The 20,466-nt window shown below is 28.6% G+C and overlaps 1 protein-coding gene across 4 annotated transcripts in view; it reads right to left on the bottom strand.

The window, feature by feature from the left end:
• LOC107447369 (terminal uridylyltransferase 4) overlaps positions 1-20,466 on the bottom strand; it is a 101,249-nt gene that overhangs the window by 52,452 nt on the left and 28,331 nt on the right. For all 4 annotated transcript variants that reach the window (XM_016062259.4, XM_016062261.4, XM_043040574.3 and 1 more), the window contains exons 2-5: positions 14,612-14,757; positions 11,018-12,456; positions 6,221-6,374; positions 5,639-5,773 (exon numbers count right to left, since the gene is read on the bottom strand). In XM_016062259.4, coding sequence (XP_015917745.2) covers positions 5,639-5,773; positions 6,221-6,374; positions 11,018-12,456; positions 14,612-14,741 — 1,858 coding nt within the window. In that variant the 5' untranslated portion in view covers positions 14,742-14,757. The remainder of the gene's footprint in view (positions 1-5,638; positions 5,774-6,220; positions 6,375-11,017; positions 12,457-14,611; positions 14,758-20,466) is intronic.

Below are 20,466 nucleotides of genomic sequence, written 5' to 3' on the forward strand. Positions count from 1 at the left end.
CTTTTCACCATTTTTAAAGTATGTAAATAAAACTTTTTGCCTTATCCATAACTATAAATATTGCAAAGCTGTTTCACCACCGAAAAATGAATCTTTCTCCTGTCACCTTGCTTTATCTTTGTAAAGAAAGGAAAGAAAATGGTACTGCACTCCTGAAATAATTCTGACATCGGCATCTTTTGATCTTTTCATCTGGACCACACAGGTTATGAGACCCCTCAAGTTGAAATGACTTCTCTAAATGCTTCTTCCCCATTGAAAATTTCTTTAATTTTCTTATCAATTTGAAGACTGTATTTAACACAACTGGGGTAAACAAAAGAGAACAGAAGTATATTCTTTGAGGTGTTTATATAAATGAAACATTTATTCAGACACTTGATAGCTGATCAATTGTGAATAATCATCTCCATAGGTCCTCATGACTTACAGGTATGCATTACTTTTTTCCTGTGAATCATGGGAGTTTATTTTCCAAGAAGGTATTAACCATGTTCCCTATTAAATGATAAGTAGGTGTAAGGGGATGTGAACCTAATAATTGAAACGGACTGAGGACAGTACGCTCCTATTTGGTATCATATGTCTAACTTGAGTATCTATGCTAATAGGAAAATTATATTTATTTATCTGTAGCTACATCCAGAATTATGTATTTATATCAAACTTCTTTATATATTCTTTTTTATCTTTCTTATTGTTTAAATAAATATTCTTGTAGATATTTACAGTATCGTTGTAGATATTATTTAATTATTTCTACATCTTTGAGATTATTCTAAAAACAATTTACGGTGTTAAATTTCGTTATTAGGGTGCCCTTCCCGTAAACGGACAACTCTCATAAACGGACAAAGTTTTTGGTACCATGAATGTCCGCTTAACGGAGGTTTCACTGTATAATGAAGCTGAAATAACTGGTTTACGGACAACATATTTTACTCTTGTGAAGAAATTTAATCCAGGGAAACCTTGATATCCAGCCAGGATAAAGTTCTTGTACCGTTGGGCCAATTGTGTTATGCGTTCGTGGTTTTTCTCATGTAATGTAAATATTCATTAGCTTCACAGGAAAAGTTTTTCATTAATGCTAATTTGTCCCTTGTTGGTTGTTTGATCTAGGAGTTACTTTATATCTTGGGGGTTCAAAATTACAAGGACATGGATAAAGAATAGAGGCAGCAAAATCATTAACGCCCGTATTCACCATTGACCCTAACCTTCAGTCAGAGTTCAAAACAGGTTTTATGAGAGCAACTCTAGGTTAGAGTCCAAAATTTCATTTCACCGTGTACGTAACTGCGAGTTACTCTAACGCAGAGTTAAGTAACTTTAACCTGAAGGTATTCCCGGTTAAAGTAACCGGGCATGCGCAGTAAACGAGTGTTTGCTCATTTACTTCGTTTTCTTCGTCGGTATTTTTTATATGTCTGCTCTTTTTCGTTTGATAATTTCAATTGTTTTGAATTTCGATTCTTATTTTGTATTTTTGACCTACAGATTTCCCCGGTTTGAGAAAACGCTGATATGAAGAAGGAGATTTTTTTATTTATTTATGTTTTCAAAAATAACACTTTTGATGTTCGGTTGCTTATGTTCAATGAGGTCAATTTTTCACTTGATGCAACTATAATTAATTTATATCTTTGCCTTGCCTTCAAAAAAATAGCATACCATAATATTAATAAAATGAAAATATATTAATAAAATGAAAATTAAATAACACTTTATTTTGATGCTCGGTTGCTTTTTTATGTTTAATAAGATCATTTTTTTACTAGATGCAACTATAATTAATTTATATCAAATAAATGCTTATTAATAAAATGAAAATTAAATTTTCTTGAGTTAATATCTTCTACAGATGATACTATATATATTTCTCAAATTATTATTAGCAGTCGTTACAGCACTTAAATAATTTTTCACTCGAAAAAAAAAGTCGTGGATAATAAAGATTGCGGCTACAATAATTCAAATGAATAGTTCAAGTAAGAATATTGTAAATAATTTAACTAACTTTTACTTATTTTTTTAAAAGAAAGAAAACAATCGATACTTGAAATAAATATAAAATTTTAAAAAAAATATTATTCATTAAATGTTTTTAGATTTCAATAATATCTATCGAGATGATAGATCTTGCACAAAAATAAAAATAGTATAGAGTTGAACTTCCAAAATAATGTGCAATATTTAGATATGAAGATAACGAAAAGAATTTAAAAAAAATTTCTTAATCCATAAAATAAAGCTATTAATTAAATTTAAAAATATATACATTATTTTAAATATATATTAGAAATTATGCTGAAATAAATATTACTTAATCAATGCAAATTTTGATCCGAGGTAACATTTTAACTACACAATAATTTGCATCAAATAACTTAGCAAATCAGGAAATTTAGAATTTTATAAGCATAAAATAATCTGCTGAATACTTCAAAATAATAGGATCATTTGGAAGAGATTTATTGCTTAAAACTATATGAAATTAAAATGCCCGTCTTTAGTTATAATTTTTTATATATAGCCTGACTACTTTATGACATATGAGGCATAATATATATATATATTATATAACTGATATATTTCCATGTACAATTATCTAAATAATACAATTTTTAAAGGCATAAAATTTTTTTAAAATTTTAAAGTTTCGGAATATTTGTTCCGATTATGACATTTTTCTTTAAAAAAATTGTTATCTTATTCACCATATCACCGACGTCGATTCTCTCTTATCATCAGCAGATGGCAGTACAATAGTAGTCATTTATAACTTCTGAATAATATGAATGTGTTGATTTATGCTTATCTGTACTAAGAAGTTTATTATATACAATTTCATTTAAAATTTAAAAAAAAAAAATTCTTTTCAATGGTTTAAGTTATCGATAATATGTTATGAAGGGGAAGAAAAAAAAAGATTAAAAATATGCGCATAAGGATGATAATGATGTTAGCATAATCCTCTTGATCATAGTGTAAAATAAAAGTATTAAATAATTGTGAGAAATAAAAGTATTTTTAATTGAATTTCAGTTACATTTCTATGGTTGCTTGCGGCTTTATGATATCCATAATAATAAAATATCTAAATTCATAATAATAAAGCTCGGATCCTTTTGCTCATCAATACAAGTCAGTTAGGAAAACGAAACTAAACATATTTTTTATTTGACCAGTAAAAGAGAGATTCAAATTTAATTACTCGATGCAATCTTTTTTTCTTCTTCTTTTAATAGAAATTTTTTATAAAAAAATAGCAACGAAAATTGAAAACAAACGCTGTTAATATGGCTATAAATCTACCGCCTGTAACTGCCGGTCAAGTAACCCGCAGTTAAGAAACCGACGGTCAAAAAATAATGGTGGAATCGCTTTTGAACTGTCGGTCAAAGTTTCCGAACCGGGGGTTTCGGAACTGGGAGTTACGCGCTAGGTCAGAGTCAACGGTGAATACGGGGGTCAATGAGTATACATTTCAAAACTAGTTATTAGATAAATTTCTCACTGAGTATCGAAAAGTTTTAAACATTGTTTAAGGTAGATAAGATCTTATTGAATATAAATTATGTTTATATTTACTGGATGATTAAAAAATTAAACCTTCATAATTAAAACATTCAATATACCATCATTTTATAAAAAATCATGTATTCAAAAGAAGCTACATTATATTGAAAATTTATATGAATCACATGAAAAAATAATTACAAAATCTACTATTAGCAGATGTCTCCTCCACAGAACAAAGTTTTGTATTAATCATACTAAATCTCAAAAGTCTTCCCTAATTTTTTTAGAAACATTTTTTTTAATTTAGTTTTAAAATAATTTTAAATCAAAAACATGTTTTCATTTATAAAGTCTCACGAAAAATTTCTTCAGAATTATTGCTTGTAAATTTTTGTTTGATAGAAAATTATACGACATTCATATTGTTTTGCATAAATGTTATAATATCCAACTCGGTGATTAATCCAAATTTTACCAAGTACCCAGAACTAGCCAGGCAAACAATTCAATTTTCACCGTGTACCCGAACCAAAATTGTATGGCCTGGTACATCTCTAATAATCATTCATTATAATTTAATACCGAATTTAGTAGTAAATTACTTCTAAAATTATCCAGTAGTTTGAACAAATATATACTGAATGAAAGATATACATTTTGCTTAATTTTATTAATATGAACTTTAGGACTACAAACTTGTAAAAAAGATAAAAATGATCTTTATTTTTATCTTAAATCTCTAAAATAAAGCCTAAAAATTTTTTTATTCGTGTTAATTAATTATCAATAGATTACAAACACTTTTATCACTCAGGAAAAAAATTTACTATCATCTAAATTGCTGCAATTAAATTATTTGGAATACTAGTATCAACTCCAAGTAATTTTATTTCAGTATTATTTTTGGATTCCTACCATCATTTTCTAATTAATACATTAACACAATAAAGTTGACACTAAAGTTTGAGGCAGCTTCAATTTCAATTCAAGTACATCAACTCTCTAAATAAAAGCACAATTCATAAAATTATGTTTGTAAAACTTGCAGAATGATACAATACATTCCCTATCTCTCTAGCAAAACGAGTTCACAATAATCGATATCACGACAATGTAAATGGTTTTGACAGAATACTAGCACAGGATCAAATTAATTTCAGTAACACTTTTGGATTCATATTATTTTCTAATTTGTACATTAATAAAAGTAATAACAAAAAACTGAAGTTCACTGGTACAGTTACAATTTTCTAAGTCAGACACGTAATGCATTTCTTTCAGTAGGTGATTTTATTTTCAACAAGTCAATTCAAGTCTTTGTTTACCTTTTGTGACAACCTTACCACATGTCATTAGATGAGTCTTAGGCTGGAGATCCGATTTTTTTAACATTAATTAATTTGCAATTCTTAAAAGTTTACATCAAATGAAGTTCAATATTTATAATGTAATTTTTTGACATTGATATTATATAATTTAGTCTTTGATATATATACTTAGATATATATACTTAGATATATATACTTAGATATATATACTTAGATATATATAATAGATGGACTCTCTTACTTTGCTTGATTTATCTTGTACCATTAATTCATGTAACAGGAGAAACTGTTAAACATGGAATTATTAGTGATCTGCTTACTGGGCAAAGATGTCTGACAGAGCTATGATGTGGAGGGCTGAAGAAGCAAACATTCTACAGTGCCATACAACTGTTATGAAACCTCCATGGCTATGCCTTACTGCTGAGTCCCTGGGACTATAAGTTGATTACTAAAACTTAAAGTTACTTATTGTTGTTGACAAAAACTAATACTCTCTATTGCTGTCTGCAAAATCTAATATCATGCTCTGCTTGTCTGCAAAATTAATATCATCTTTGGTATTTTGCCCACAATAAATAGTATCCACAACTTTCTAAATCAGATGTTCCATATTTTACCACATGTAATAAATCACAAGTCATAAAAAGACAAGGCTGCAATTAATGTTCTTGAACTAATTATCTAATCAAATACACTGAACACAAGCAATTACTTGATCTATCATATTTGAATAAGCATTAATCAGAGCTCAGCTTAAGATAATGAACAAAAATAAAACTTACTTTGATGCATAATTTTTCTCAGTTCCGCAAGGTAGGTATTTTTAGGAGGTTGGTTAGATTGGATTGCCAAATTGATGTTGGATGATATTGTTGCAAGATTGCTTAAATAAGAGCCATAAATAATGACATTATCCCCTGAACGAGAAAACATAAAAGAAAAAATTAAAACATAAAAGATAATATGCAACAGCTTATTGTAGCATTAGCTAGCACATAATAAATTTTCAATACAATATTTAATTGTATAGAACAATTTACTCTAATTCGCAAATTTTTTTTTTACTAATAATGCAGATAATTTTCCAAAATTTTACTGAAAATTTTTTTTAAAAATTTTTAACTGATATTTAATAAATTACATACTTTTCAAACACAATATTAATCATTTGTGCGAATCAACAAATAGCATTAAACAGTTATTAATAATAAAAAATAGTTATCAAGTTGATAACAAGTAAATACTAAAAAGTTATAAAAAATATTTTATACAGTTTATAGTAATATTTTCCCCAAAGAATAAAAAACAAAAGAATATGAGAATGCATTGTACTTAAGTAGTCACAAAATGATTAATTTACAAACCTCGGAAATGATATCTCACAACTTTATTAATATCCTTGAGCACTTGTTCTGCAATTTCAAATGATTTAGATTGTTCCGCTTGAATTTCTTTTAAATAACAAGTGATTTCATTTATTCTTTCAGGGCTACAATGAACTTCACCTTCAAGTGTTTCCTTTAAAAAAATTTATTTTATATTTTAATGAAAAATTAACAGGCACTTTCTACACACTTTCTCTTTTTTAATGATTAGAGTACATTTTCAAAGTTTGCATCCAAATATTTTAGTACTCTATACAAATTATTAACACCTTTAACTTTAAAATATATCTTTGAACAAAATTTGCTTTAAACATTTTATTAGTTAAATTTAAAAGAAAATTAATATTTCAAAGGTATAAAGCAGGGGTCCCCAACCTTTTTGTACCTAAGAGCAAATGCCAGAATGCCGGGCACCATTTATTTTTGTAAGATAAATTCATAGTTGATAGACGTAGGTAATAATACCCACTACATATATAATGCATAAAAAATTTAATTTTTAAAATTAATTTAACATAGGAATACTTAAAGAAAACACAAAAATTTTTAATTCTAAATAGAAAAAACTTCTTTGAAAAAAAATACGCGCTAAAAAGCAGCAGAAATTTCAGAAAAAAGTAACAATAAAGAAAGCGAAGGAAATAAAAATATGACCACCGAAGACGATGTCTTCAGGGGGTACCGGCCTCGGTAGTCATAAAAACAAAACCATTTCTAATTGAGGGAGAAGCAAATGCTTAAATTAACTCCCTCAGTATCCCGATGGTTTTGCATAGAAGTCCAGGGAAAAAAACATGCAATACAAATAATATTTTGTTTGAGTTTCTTTTCTTAATTTGTTATTTGTAATGCATGTTTTTTTTTCCTGGACTTCCATACAAAACCATCGGGGTACTGAGGGAGTTAAGCATTTGCTTCTCCCTCAATTAGAAATGGTTTTGTTTTTATGGCTACCGAAGCCGGTACCCCCTGAAGAAGTTGGCTTCGGTGGTCATATTTTTATTTCCTTCACTTTCTTTATTTAACATAGGAATATAATAAGTATCAATATTCTTGTGCAAAATAAATGATTACTAAATTGCTTTCAAAACATCTAAAGTATAAAATTTTTTTATAAAATTATAGAAAGTACAGTCAGTGTGATCTTTGGTATTGCATTTTACTGGCCAGCACTGCATTCCTGCTCGCAAGCAATCGTCAAGGTGTTTATCTGTAAGAGTCGGGATCTATATTGATTTTATTTTATTCTGATTCTATTTTGACTTATTGATATTTATTTTTGAAAGCAATGATTCACACAAGTATGTTGAACCAAAAAACGACTTTATTTACATGCTGCTCTTTTTAAGAATGGGATTTGAATTTATTTCTGTCAACTATATTCCAGAATTTCTCATCTGATATAATAGTTTTGAGGATAATGTCATTCTGAAGATTCAAAATTTCTGTCTCCCCTTCTTCTTGCCTTACTTGAAGAAATTATGAAATGTAAGTTGCTATTACGGTTACATTTATTTGGTTGGTAAAAGGATTTACAAAAAAGGTGATCAAAAGCTCGATGATATTAAATTGTTGAAAGCGCTTTTCAAATTGATCTCGAAGCAATTGGAGGTTTATGACAAATGTTGATAAGTCAATTTCACAACCACCTATCATTTTTTTCATGTTTGGAAAATGCACAAGACTTCATTTTCAAATGTGATATCCACAAAACTAGTTTAGCTCTGAATGAGTTTATAGCCCCTATCATTCTTCTTATATGTCTGCCCTTTCCCTGCAGCTCCAAGTTTAAATTACTTAGTTTTTCCATTATGTCCGTTATGAAAGACAAATCTGCTAACTAAAGAGGATCTCTTTGTTCTAAAAATATTTGATTTTTAACTGCAATATAGTTTTTTATTTCTTCAATTAAATGTACAAATATATCAAGTACTTTGCCTTTACTGAGCTGAAAATGGAATACTGAAATATTTTATTGTTCCGCACAAACAACGGGTGCCATGGTGCATACGGTTGGGGACCCCTGGTATAAAGCTTTTGACACCGTGAATTACCCTTCATATTTTAAGATTTGATTATTTTGATTTCGGTACTTCTTATTTTATAATTTTCTTATGCTTGTTATGTAGCTTTTCCCCCCAATTACTATCTGATTCGAAGGCAGTGACGCATATTGACAATTGAAAATTAGAGATTGTGCACCCCTAAATTATAGTATCCGTTATAAACCCCGTGGCACAATGGCAGCAACACGGCGACATTGTTGCAGAATGTTACAAAGATCTTGCAGAAAGTTTTTTCTTTTGAAAAGCAAAAAAAAATTACTTTTCTTTTCCACAGAAATTTACACATAATATTTGAATCAGGCATTTAGATAATCACTTTTTGACACGCTCAATTTACGCTGTGGTATCGTAAATCAATGTAATGTTTTGATTGTATTTTCGGCAGTTATTGATACTGATTTTCGCATAGATTTTAAATATCAGATATATTTCAAACGATATGGAAAATTCGAATAGTGCATTTTGAGTATTTACTTTTTAAGATTATAATTCTATTGAATTTTTGGTACATATTGCTATTGATTTTTTTATAGTTTTTAAATCCGACATTTTTTATATATTATTTATTAAAAAAATTTATCTTGAAAGGAAACACGCATTTGAAAAGTTTGATTCGCGTGATTCTGTCGTTGATCTTTTTTTCGGCAATTACTACTATGGATTTTGAGATTTTTAATTATTTTCTATACTGTGATGATTATTTACAAAATGCAATGCAGGAAACAATTTTTGCGAAATCATCAACCATAAAATTAGAATAAAAAATTATTACATGTTCAACTAAAAAAAAAAAAAAAGTTTTTTCTTCTTTTTTTTTGTAACCATAGCACTTTTGTGATTTTAAATTAGTAACATAGATGTTTAATATTATTAAAAACATCATTAAGAAAGATATTAGCGCTAGAGAGTTTTGTCGCAGGCAGATAAAAAAAATTCTGCCAAAGGGGCAGGGTTGGGTTTTTGACGTCAAAAAGTGGTTTTTGACATGACAAGGGTATAATACTGGTTTAAACCGTCAAAAACCCGTCTAAAACTGAAATTTGCCAAGAAAATATATAAACTTCAAAGCTACCAACAGTTGCCATGCATTATATTGAAATTTAATTATACTATAGGTAATCAGCAGGTTTTAAAATATTTTTTAATTAAAATTAAGGTAAAATAACAGATTTAAAATCTCAGAAATTTATATTCAAATGCATGTGCAGAAAAATTTTGCACAAAAATTGTTTAAATATTTATATTTTGAAAAAAAAATTTTTTTTTTTTTGATACTTAAGAAAATTAAAAGTTTATTACTATGCATTTTTGACATATAAGGAACATATAATTAATATTAATAAGGAACTTACAAGTTATGTTGTATAAATACAAACTTGATACAAGTGTATAAAAAATTTTTTTAATGTTATACCAAATATCTTTATTATCCAGTATGTTAATTTGAATTTAAAAGTAGTTATATTTGTGAATAATGATAAATATAATTCATATTGTTTATTATATTTATTTATAATTATTACACTTATCATTTTAAAAAAATTTTTACCTCTTAATTTTTTTTTCTCCACTTGTATTAAGAATACAAATAATGCATATCTTGAAAGCAAGAAGTAATTATTCAACAGCTGAATATTTAGATATTCAACAAAACTATATAGTATTCAGCAAAATGAAATTCACAAGTATTTGGATAAACTAAATTTTCAGCATAGCAAATGAATAGGCTGAATATACTGTAAATTGACACTAACTACTCTGTGTATTTAACAGAAAGCACTTAAATTTGTATTGTCTTATGTTAAAAAGATTATTAAGAAGATTTAAAAGAATATTAAAAAGATTTTTCTTTAAGAGATGTCTAATGTACAAAACTGCTAATGTTTATCTTTAAAAATGTCTAATTTTTAGTATAATCTATACTATACACTAAATTTGGTTATAAATAAATTTCTTAATAATATCACTGCAGATTTTCAATAACACATGAAAATGAATACATAATATTACAAAAGATGTGAGCTTTCAAAAGTACAAGATTTTGGTTACTATTCAAAATATAAGTGTTTCTTCAAAATTTTAAATTTATTTTTTCTAGAACATATTTAGAAACACTATCCTTTATAAAAAAATCTATATAAATTTTATGTATTAATTAAATTTCACATATGAATATAGGTTTTTGACATTTTCGACAGTGAGGTTTTTGACGTGACGGTTTAAACCATGGTTTAAACTGTCAAAAACTGTCACATGTCAAAAACGTGCCAACCCTGCAAAGGGGTTATAAAAATATTTCTTAACAGAAATGATGAAACAAAAAAAATTTTTTACTAATTCCCCGATTGAATAGTAGCCACTAGTTTGCCCTAGAGAACAACAATTGTCCCCATAATTTGGGCCAAAGGGGTTATAAAAATATTTGTTAACAGCAATGATGTAACAAAAAAAAAAACTCTTACTAATTCCCCGATTGAATAGTAGCCACTAGTTTGCCCTAGAGAACAACAATTGTCCCCATAATTTGGAGGATAGGTAGGTGAAATTTTCATATTCAGAACTCTAAATGAGTTTTAAAAATCTAAGCTCCTACAATGTAAATTTACTACCACTATTATAAATTTATAGGACCTGTGGGAACCTAGTAGCAATGATAAAATAAAGCAATGCTGAAATAAAAAAGCAATGATGAAACCAAAAAATTTCTTACTAATTCGCCAATTGAAATGTAGCCACTAGTTTGCCCTGGAGAACAACAATTGTCCCCATTATTCCGAGGATGTGGTGGTGGAATGCTAAAAGAATCATCAGGCTGAAAAAACTCATCTTTTGAATGTGATATATCTTCAAGACAGTCACTAAAATCTATTTCCTGGAGTTTATCTGAATCTTCAAGCACATTAGCTGTAGACGTATCTTTTTCTTTAAGGTAATTAGAAAAATCACCTTCATCACTCACCTTGACCTCTTCACTAATGAAAGGACTGTTAGTTGAAACAGAAACAACAATTTTATTGTTTTCCTTTTTTATATTTCTTTTTGGGGTTTTAAGATCATCAGGTTTAATTCTAAAATTATAATCAAATGTTTCATTATCCTTATTTCTCAACATATTATAGCTCACACTTTTTGAATGACAATTTTTGAATTTAAACTTATTATTAATTTCAGAGTTTGTTTTACTGTTTACAGATGAAAATAATATGGATTCATCAGGTTCTTCATTATGATGACAAGATTTTCCAGGAGAAGAGACATTTCCAGAATTTTTACTTACACTTAGACATTCTTGAAAAGCAGATTCCTTTGTCGAAAAATCTGGTCCTTCACTCTTAGATCTAAAGAAATTTCGATTCCTAGCGTTAAATTCCTTAAATCTCTCAGTGTTTTTTTGGACAGACTGACAATCTTGTGAATTTTTAAATTGTTCAGAACTATCTCTCTTTGGGTTATTTTTGTGCATACGTTTAGAATGACAGTCATTCAATCTAGAAGCATCACTACAATGATAATTTTTAACTAATTTATTTTCAGTTGAACTTACAGAGGAGGAATGACTGTAAGATGGATTTTTTTGGTTAGAACTATTTGATCTGTTGAAATCTGGAGTTCTAGAATGACTATTTTCTTTTTCATTCACAAAACTTTTAGATCGGCCTAGGCACAAGTTTTTTACTTTTTGTTCCATTGAATATTTATCTTTAAAACTTTTTCTATTGAATTCATTCCCATGAACAGTTTTAGTTTGTTCACCTCTCTCAGTGACTTGCTTATGAAAACCATCATGCCTCTTTATTTCATTAGATGAGCAGTTTTCTAATAAATTAGGCTCATTTTTTGTAGCTATTACATCAGACCTATCAGCTCTATTTAAATTTCTAGGAAAATCTGTGGTACTATGATTTGTCTCAGAATAACGAACGTTTCTATTTAGTTCCATAGATGAGTTGCTTTCTTGCAAACTTGTTTCATTTTTTATTGTAATTACACCAGATTTACCAGTGCCACTCAAGTTTCTAGGCCTATCAGAATGAGGGACATCTTCTTTAGAACTCCCCACTGTTGCATAGCTATTACCACGGGTGTCTTCTGAAGAAACTTTTGTGTTATCTGCAGCTGGAAATGATTTCTTTTGCTCACGTCTTCCACCTGAAAGATATACATGTTTAGAGTTGTATGTGTTTTAACCTAGTCAGGTTTTATTTGTTTATAATGCTATTGATGTAATAAAATCAATAAAGTTAAACAGAATGCAAATTGTGGGACATATTGGCCGTTTAAATACAACTAGACAAACACTTAAAATGTTGAATATTCAAGCATAAACTAATTAGTATCTGAGCTAGAGAATATACAAAATTTTGATAGCTAGTCTTCATTAATGCAGATTTTAAAACAATCAATATATTGAACTGGCAACAACGAGAATGACATGACAAAACGCTCTAGAAGGCCAGGGCAAACACAGGGTTTTTTAATTGCTTCTATGGAATTAAAATAAAATAGAGCACAAAATGTAAGTACACTTTTTGAATTTTGTTTGAACTGATAATACTAAAATAACTTTATTTTATTTTTTAAAGTAATTGGCTGCAGAACTTATTAACTTAACATGAAGCACAAAATGAAAACTTTTTTCAAAATGAAATATACATTAATTTACATGTCAAAAAAAATTTGTCCCCCTTCAAATTGACGTTAATGAGGTTTGACTGTAGATAAAATATAGATGGTCTCTATATTGTAACTGTTGAATTTTGAAATTACTGAATTTGGAATGTTGAATTTTGAAACTAGAAATATTAATTAAATTAAAGAGATACTGGATCAAAGATTCAAATATTTTGATTCATTAAATCTAATTTTTAAAAATCCACATTCGTATTCTTAGAAAATGGGATGTTCGGAACCCACACAAAAATCAGATATATCAGGACAAATTACTTTTTTTACCAGGGAAATCAGGAATATCAATAAAACTATAAATCCTTCCTAATATAATTTATTTAATACATACTAAAACAAAATTACCGACTAACTTAAGCTTACAAAGATAGTGGTGCTGATTGATTCAGTCAATTCCGCTACAGGATTGCATCAAAGTATAACTATAATAAATCAGGGTTGGGTTTTGCCGTCAAAAACTGGTTTTTGACATGACAGTGGTAAAACCGTGTTTTTACCACTGTAAAAACTGTCAAAAACCTACTGTTTTCTTTCATTTATGGCATATAGCGGACAATATATTATTTTTACATAATTGACTTTATAAATGAATGTTGTAAATGATTGCTATTGATTTTGCAACTATACTCGTATACATGTATTCTTATAGAAGGATATACATTCATATAGAAATATTGTTATATACTTATTGAAAATAGTGATACTTTTATCATTATAGCTGGATTTGCAAAGGATTCAGAATTTTGCACTTCTTACTTGTTAGAAATAAACAAACAAACAAAAAAGCTTGGAACTATTAATAAATTCAAGAACTAAAAAGAAGAATTTAAAATTTGGCATTTCTTAAATATTAGAAATAAGCTAAACAAAACTTTCAAAACTTGTAACTGCTAACAAACTCTAACTCAAGAATAACTTGACATTTTTCAGTAATGTAATATGCCAAACAAAATGATGCTTGGAAATGTTGAAAATTTTGTTTAGTATCCTAATATTTTACTTCAAATAGTATGTTTTGATATAATCATGTTGGGAAAATGCAAGAATCTGTTCTTGAATATCTTTTAACAACTTTTTTTCTAATTTTATTGCCCAAAAATTAATTAATTTTAAATTATAAGCAGTTAAACTCAAATAAAAATACAGTTTTACCAAAACTTTGGGTTTTTGACGTATTTGACAGAGGGGTTTTTGACATGACGGTAAAAACCATGGTATAAACCGGTAAAAACCGTCATGTGTCAAAAACCTTAAAAAAATAACTAGTAGGATGTTTTTCGAATAAATAATTAGTACTTTTCTAATAGTTTATTGTGATTTTTAAAAAAAATAAAAAACGATGCATGTGTTTAAATGCTTTCATCATGACAAATGGCGGTTTATCTTCATCAGTGAACAGGTCATCAATAGAATAATGGGCATTACACCTAGAAAGTAGGTAAGTTATAATGTGAATTTTTACCCAACTGAGACAATGGCTTTAATTTCGAGTTCATTGGTAGTATGTAATTCAAGCTGAACATTAACCCTTCTAGTTCCAAGGAAGAGATATACAAGAATGCAAAGAAAAGCTTATCGAAAGATAAAGCACCATCAAATTAATGAAATACATAATTACCTGGATTTAAAATACTTTTAATAGATGCAAAAGTACGGCTAGTTTGATCCACTCTTGGGACCCTCTTTTTGCTTTCTCCATTTGCCGTATCTCTTCTTTCTTTATTTGTAGTATCTTTTCTTTCTTCCATTTTGTAACACTATTATCTAATATAAAGAATTATCAACTTTAAAATGACAAAAGGCACATTAAACAACAAAACTATACCAATAGCAATTTTTACATTTCTATATCTCAATACGTACTAGAGAATTACAATATGTGCTTGGCGGCTCGCCCTTTAATCCCTAAATATGTGCCGTCTTTCCTGTTTTTGAAAAATCAGACCCAATCCCTTAAAAACACTGCTTTTTCATTCATATTCCATTTTAAAAAAATTAATTCATTGTTTAAATAATAATTACAGACTGGTAAAATTACAAGCCTTAAAAAATTTAATTCTGGTTACTATTACAAATATTTAATTTGTTAGGATTATTCTCAACTGGTTAAATTTTTATAGGTTTCTCTTTTTTCAGGGGTAGGGTGTGAATTTTTTAAGTGATTTTAAAATTATATTATAAATAAATACTTTTTTTAAAAAAAAATCCACCTTTAAAATGTTATTTTCTCATAATTTTCAGTTTAAATTATAGAAAAATGTTTTGCTTTGTTGATCAATTATAAATTTTTTTACTTCTTTTTTTTTGAAAAAAATGTACGCACAGAGATTGTTTTTTAGTGCGCCTTCATCTTTTGCTAAAAATTTTTCTTACATTTTGATAATGAGAATTACACTTTAAAACTTATTCACAAAATAGTATAGAAGAATAATTTAAAACTTGAGGATTAAATTCAGTTATTATATGATATTACACATTTTGATAGATTTTTACAGTGCTAAGTGAGTGCCCTTTCAACACTCAAAGTGCCTTTTTCTGTGAGGAAGCACCCTGTCTTTTTTTATTCCTAGGAAGAACTCTGTCACCTTGTTTATGAGGTTAAAATATAATTTTTTTTAAATATATTAATTAACTAATTTGTTTAAAAGGTTTTGTTCTTTTTTTTAAAAAAAATATGTCTTACAAGGAGTTTTAGTTTTCAAATTATGAAATGAAAATGTTATTAACTCTATTTTCTAAAGGTAAAGTATTGTGAAGGGTTCGTTTTATCAACAAAATATTTTCTGCATTGTTCGTTTTTGTAATAAATATTTTGTGGAAGGTCCATTTTAAGTTTAAACAATAAAAAAAATTAGTGAAAGGTCTCTTAACCAATCCAAATTTCAACTGAAATGTCCCATGTTCACTGACTGATTTAACCAATTTTATGGGATCATTCAAAAAGGTTGAGGATGATTTTGATTAAGTTTTCTTGATTAGAACAATATGTATGATATGGTTGACAGATATCAATCTGTCGGGAGAATTGTTATCTGTCATTATTGTCAACCTTCATCTATGAAAAGGTATCCCCAACAGAGAATTGAGTTAACATGCCTTATATGCTAGTGAATTGGAATTGTATTTTTGTAGTGCTAGATACACTTTCTTTCTTTCCTTCCAGACGCGGATACGCACCTAGGTTAGTAAAACCCTTACCATTATAATCCGCGTCTGGCCTCTATTCCAGCCAACCTCGACCCCGTGCTTGATCAATTATTTAAAAATTTCAAAACAAAGGAGTTACAGTTTTGTTTTTCATATATACAGAAATATACATTTGGATATTGTTTAAACAAGAATTTTTTTATATATATATACATGTCATTGGAAGTGACAATAAATTAATTTTGAAAAGTATTTTATTCACGATAGAATTCGATGAATTGGATAACACTAATAGATTCATTGCTGCTTTGTGAGAAGCCGGGAGAGCTGTATTAAGTTCACGGTCATGATTGCTCTTTCTGTTGTCTGGCAGTCGAGTGTATGCAGGCCGACGTAGTGTGTGATCGAGACCGAGTAGCAACAGCTTGAGGAGGTGAATGTCGCAGTCACAAGTCAACTGTTCAATGTGGACCATCCATCAAAGTATGCATATTCAAATCGAAGTGGGCGTTTCTGCCAAGGTAGGCGTGGTCACATTACATCCGAAGGACACCAATGTGGGGAGAGTTGTTATCGACAATGTCAACCCTCATCTATGTAAAGGTACATCCACCATAGAATCAAATTAACGTGTCTTATATGCTAGTGAATTGGAATTGTATTTTTGTAGTAGTAGATACAGGTGTACTACCAAAACAGTACCTACCTACTACCTCAATTGTCAGAACTTTCTTGCATTTTAAAGTTTGAAAAACAACTCATTAATAAAAAAGGTAAATTGGATAATTCCATATTTTATATTGACTAAAATAAAATTTTGAAATTTCACAACAAATATCAATTTTTAAAAAAAAATTTTATATTTTGTTCTGAAATTGAATCAATACAAAAAAAACTAAACAAAATATCAAAGAATTTAAACTAATTATGGTTTTTTCTTCTTCTTTTTTTAAAAAAGCGACAAATTTAGTTTAAATAAAACAGTTTTATGAATAAATTTCTTTCAAAATTTAGATATAAAATTTATACTATTATTTTTATCACTTATATTAAATTTACAAACCCAAATAAACAAAACCTGAGACTTTGTTTTAACAAATTTCATCAATTTTAATCTTATTCTCTGTGTTTATTTAGATTTTCTCCAATTAATACAGTATATTCCATTGCATTGAAGAAAAAAACTATTTTCTCTTGAAAAATGTGCAAACTTGAACTTAAATGTTTTAATATAATGTCTACTTTATTTTATATAACACAATGCAAAACTTTTTACATTACTTTTTTAATGCACTTTTGTTAGAAATCTTCAATTCAGTGACTATGATTGATTATCCCCCTTATTGCTTATTTACAGTCTAACACTATAGTTTGTCTAAGCTAAGAACTCCTTTGGCCACAAAGTCTGAGACTGTCTACTGCTACGGAAACAAGAATGGTGGATTTTTGGAAGGGTAGCTTCTCTCTAGGACTAACAGAATAGACTGAAGAAAGAGATTCCCTGAAACCTCTCCAAAACAGTTACCCCTCACCCCTACTTGAAATAGTCATACCTTGTCACCACCACAGGTTCAGATGAATGTCTGGTGGAATTCTTATTTTAGACAAACTATATAGTGTCTTTACTGTAAATGAACCATGATTACAAGGAGGATTATAATCCTCAACCCTAAACATCAGAATAACTATTTTTTAGAAATAAATTTTATGAATTTATTCTTAAAATAAGAACTTTTAAATTGTGTTGAAGAGAAGGGAGCGATTTTATGGTATACTGATAGGCAATCTGTATTTGTGTGAAACATCAGGGGGGGGCGATAAGAAGTTAAGAAACAATGCGGAAAAGTTCAAGAAACGATGAAATCTTCACATTAAAAGTAAATAATCAAATAACCAATAAGCTTTGCGTGTAATACAATAGTGTAAAAAACATCGCGATTTTTTTAAGTAAAAATTCTTAACAATAACAATGAAAAGAATTATTGACACACCAAATGGATTAATGAGGATATCGGTGCAAACCAATCGTATCAAAGAGAGATTTCTTGAATCCTCGATTCTAACTTTGCTTGCTAAATAATATCAGTGTTTCTAAAAAGTCAATAATAACTGAGCAATGAAAGACAGCGGGATTTTTAAAAAAAAAAAACACATAAAAATTCATAGCAGTAATTGCCGAAAAAATTAGCGAAACACTACACATATTTACAATGAAATTGCGTCAAGCTGCGAGCGATAAAGTAAAGACTCGATTGCGTGATTTAAAATTTTTAAGAGCGTAATATAATAAAATGGATCGATTTTATATCAATTCAATTAAAAATAAGACGAAAAATGTACAACATGAATTAATTAATTATTTTGCTACAAATCTGAATTTGAAACTAAATCCCCACTCACAGTCAAATTTTATTAAAATGTAAAGTATGGTGTAAAGAAATGAAAGGAAAAACATGATTTCTAGAGCGAACTATTTTTTTAAATTTTAGCAATTTCAGAATTTTTTTTTAAATATTATATATTAAAACTTGATCTGAAGCCAGTCATTATAATTTTTTTTTTTGTAATTCTCAAGAATAGAAAAATCACGAGCATTTCTTTCCTATCCAATGCATGTGAAAGACATTTTTTGAATGTACAGCTCTGCTGAGAAAAAAAAAATCCTTACAAATATTTCTGCAAAAAAGAAAATTAAAGTCTTTTACTTCTCAAAGAAAAAATCTTTCTGCAAGAACCTAATATTGTTCTGCGATAATGTCGCGGTGTCGCCGCGATTCTGCCACAGGGACCTCGTACCCAAGGTACAAAGGCAAATACCCATTTATAAATGTATCCTACCCACGTCTATAACTAACATCACCATAAGGATGTGTAGGGAGTGTTGCTATCAACAACGTCAACCACTACAATACTCCCCCACCAGAATTATATCTCTGATTTGATGAACGAATACCACTAGTTGATTCATTGCTTCCCCGTACTTTTTGAGTACTGATCATGAGAGCTGTATTAAGTTCACAGTCGTGGTCGCTTTTGTGTTGCCTTTAGCAATTGAGTCGAGTGTATACAGGCCGACATTGTGTGTGATCGAGACTGAGCAGCAACAGCGCCAGGAGGTGGACAATGTCACAGTCACAAGTAGCAAGTCAATTGTTCAATGTGGACAATCTAGGCGTGTTCAGATCGAAGTGGGCGCCACTGTCAAGATAGGTGTGTTTATATTGAAGTGGAAGTTTCTGTCAAGGTAGGCACATTCAAATTTTGTCCGCAGGTCAACGATGTGGGGAGTTTTGTTATTGACAATGTCAACCTTCATCTATGAAAAGGTACCCCACCATAGAATCGAGTTAACACGGCTTATATACTAGTGGATTGGAATTATATTTTTGTAGTGGTAGATACACTACAGGTGTATCTATCCAAAATTACCTTTCAGAACCATTTTAGCTCGTGTGGTTTCTTTTGTGTAGTATGTCTCTGTCTGCTGCACTCGTTCTTGCAAAAGTACAATTGTCTAACAATTGATTGATAGTAAAATTAACTGACTATAGCTAAAATACAAACTGTTTTGAGTTGTACAATAGCCAATCCTAATTACCAGTTAATAATTAGTCAAATGATATTCTCAAGAGATTAATAGACTACTTAAAAATAAAAACATTAAAATTTTTCAATTTGCAAATATTTTTTTTAAAAATATACATCAATAATGAATATAATGTATAAAAAATAATTTTCTTTACTATTAAATATTAATTTATATTTCTAAAAGAATTATAAGCAATACGCAATTATTAACAGTGAAGTGATCCAATAATTTGGAACAAGTGGATGGATAATCCTTTCAGGTACCGGGTAATTCTGGTTTTCCCAATCAATAGAGAATATTCAAATATCAATCATATACAAGGCTGATTTTTAATGCTAAATAATAATCTTCAAAAATAGCAATAAATCACATTTTCTTATTATTAATAATTTTACTAAAAGAAACTATTTACAATCCTAAGCATAATTAAACCAGCACAAATTTATTTCTGAATAATCTAAAGATTCCTGAATATATTTTACAAGAGCTTTCATCAATCAATTGATTTTAAAAGCAGAAGTGAATTTAACACTCTCTAAGATTGCACATCACAAATAGAAGAATTAACAAAGGAGAATAGACTGATAATTATGGTACCTAAGAGAATTTTAAAAAACTATTTGATTAACAGATGGTGCTATCCTTAAACATCATCCATTGTAACTGTTTAAAAACTATTTCAATCCTCAAATATTGTTTATAAATGAATATTTATGTTTTAAGAATAATATTTTATC

Source organism: Parasteatoda tepidariorum, chromosome 10 (assembly GCF_982258835.1).
Source record: "Parasteatoda tepidariorum strain Cologne lab strain chromosome 10, Ptep-v5.0, whole genome shotgun sequence".
In the NCBI taxonomy this organism is placed as follows: Eukaryota; Metazoa; Arthropoda; class Arachnida; order Araneae; family Theridiidae; genus Parasteatoda; species Parasteatoda tepidariorum.